A 592-nucleotide genomic window follows, 5' to 3' on the forward strand; every position below is an offset into this window, starting at 1 on the left:
TAGCCGGCGGGAGTCGTGACGCTGCTGTTCCTTGTTTTTGACGCAGCGCGGGAGATTCAGGAGAAGAAGGGTCTGTGGAGACAGTCAGCCGGGGAATTTGTAAGTTGTCAGACTAACTCTCTTCTCGAGTCATAACTAGTTACATAAACTCTCAGTTTAGTCCGAGTTGAGCACCCCGTAAACCGAAGCGCCGAGGTTAATATACCGTAAGTTAGCTAACGTTACGATGTTAGCTAACGCTACGTTGGCTGTTTTGTTAGCGATGAAGCAGCTCAGCTCCTCGGCTATAATAGTCAGTTACCTGAACCAGCAATGGGAGCTAATGAGACAGGGCAGGGGATAACTGGGGTCTACACGTGTGACACTATTGTTAAATGTTCACGTGTTAGTCCTACCTTCACGTATTGAGTACTGTTTGTGTTTTTCTTCTCGTCAGTGTGCTGGTTTTGGGGAAAATGCCTTGCGAGAGGAAGCCGATGCGCTACGGCCACTCGGAGGGACACACCGAGGTCTGCTTCGACGACTCCGGGAAGTAAGTCAGAGATTAGGATGTCTTGTAACACGCGTTGGATTGACCTATCCCCACTTTTTA

General features: G+C 49.0%; 1 protein-coding gene across 1 annotated transcript in view; it reads left to right on the forward strand.

Annotated features, from left to right (window-relative positions):
• Positions 1 to 592, forward strand: part of wdhd1 (WD repeat and HMG-box DNA binding protein 1) — a 21180-nt gene continuing 20588 nt past the window's right edge. Inside the window, 2 exon segments of the mRNA XM_032512548.1 lie at positions 1 to 99; positions 437 to 532. Of these exon segments, the coding sequence (XP_032368439.1) occupies positions 456 to 532 (77 nt within the window). The 5' untranslated portion in view covers positions 1 to 99; positions 437 to 455.

The sequence above is a fragment of the Etheostoma spectabile genome, chromosome 1 (assembly GCF_008692095.1).
Source record: "Etheostoma spectabile isolate EspeVRDwgs_2016 chromosome 1, UIUC_Espe_1.0, whole genome shotgun sequence".
NCBI lineage: Eukaryota > Metazoa > Chordata > Actinopteri > Perciformes > Percidae > Etheostoma > Etheostoma spectabile.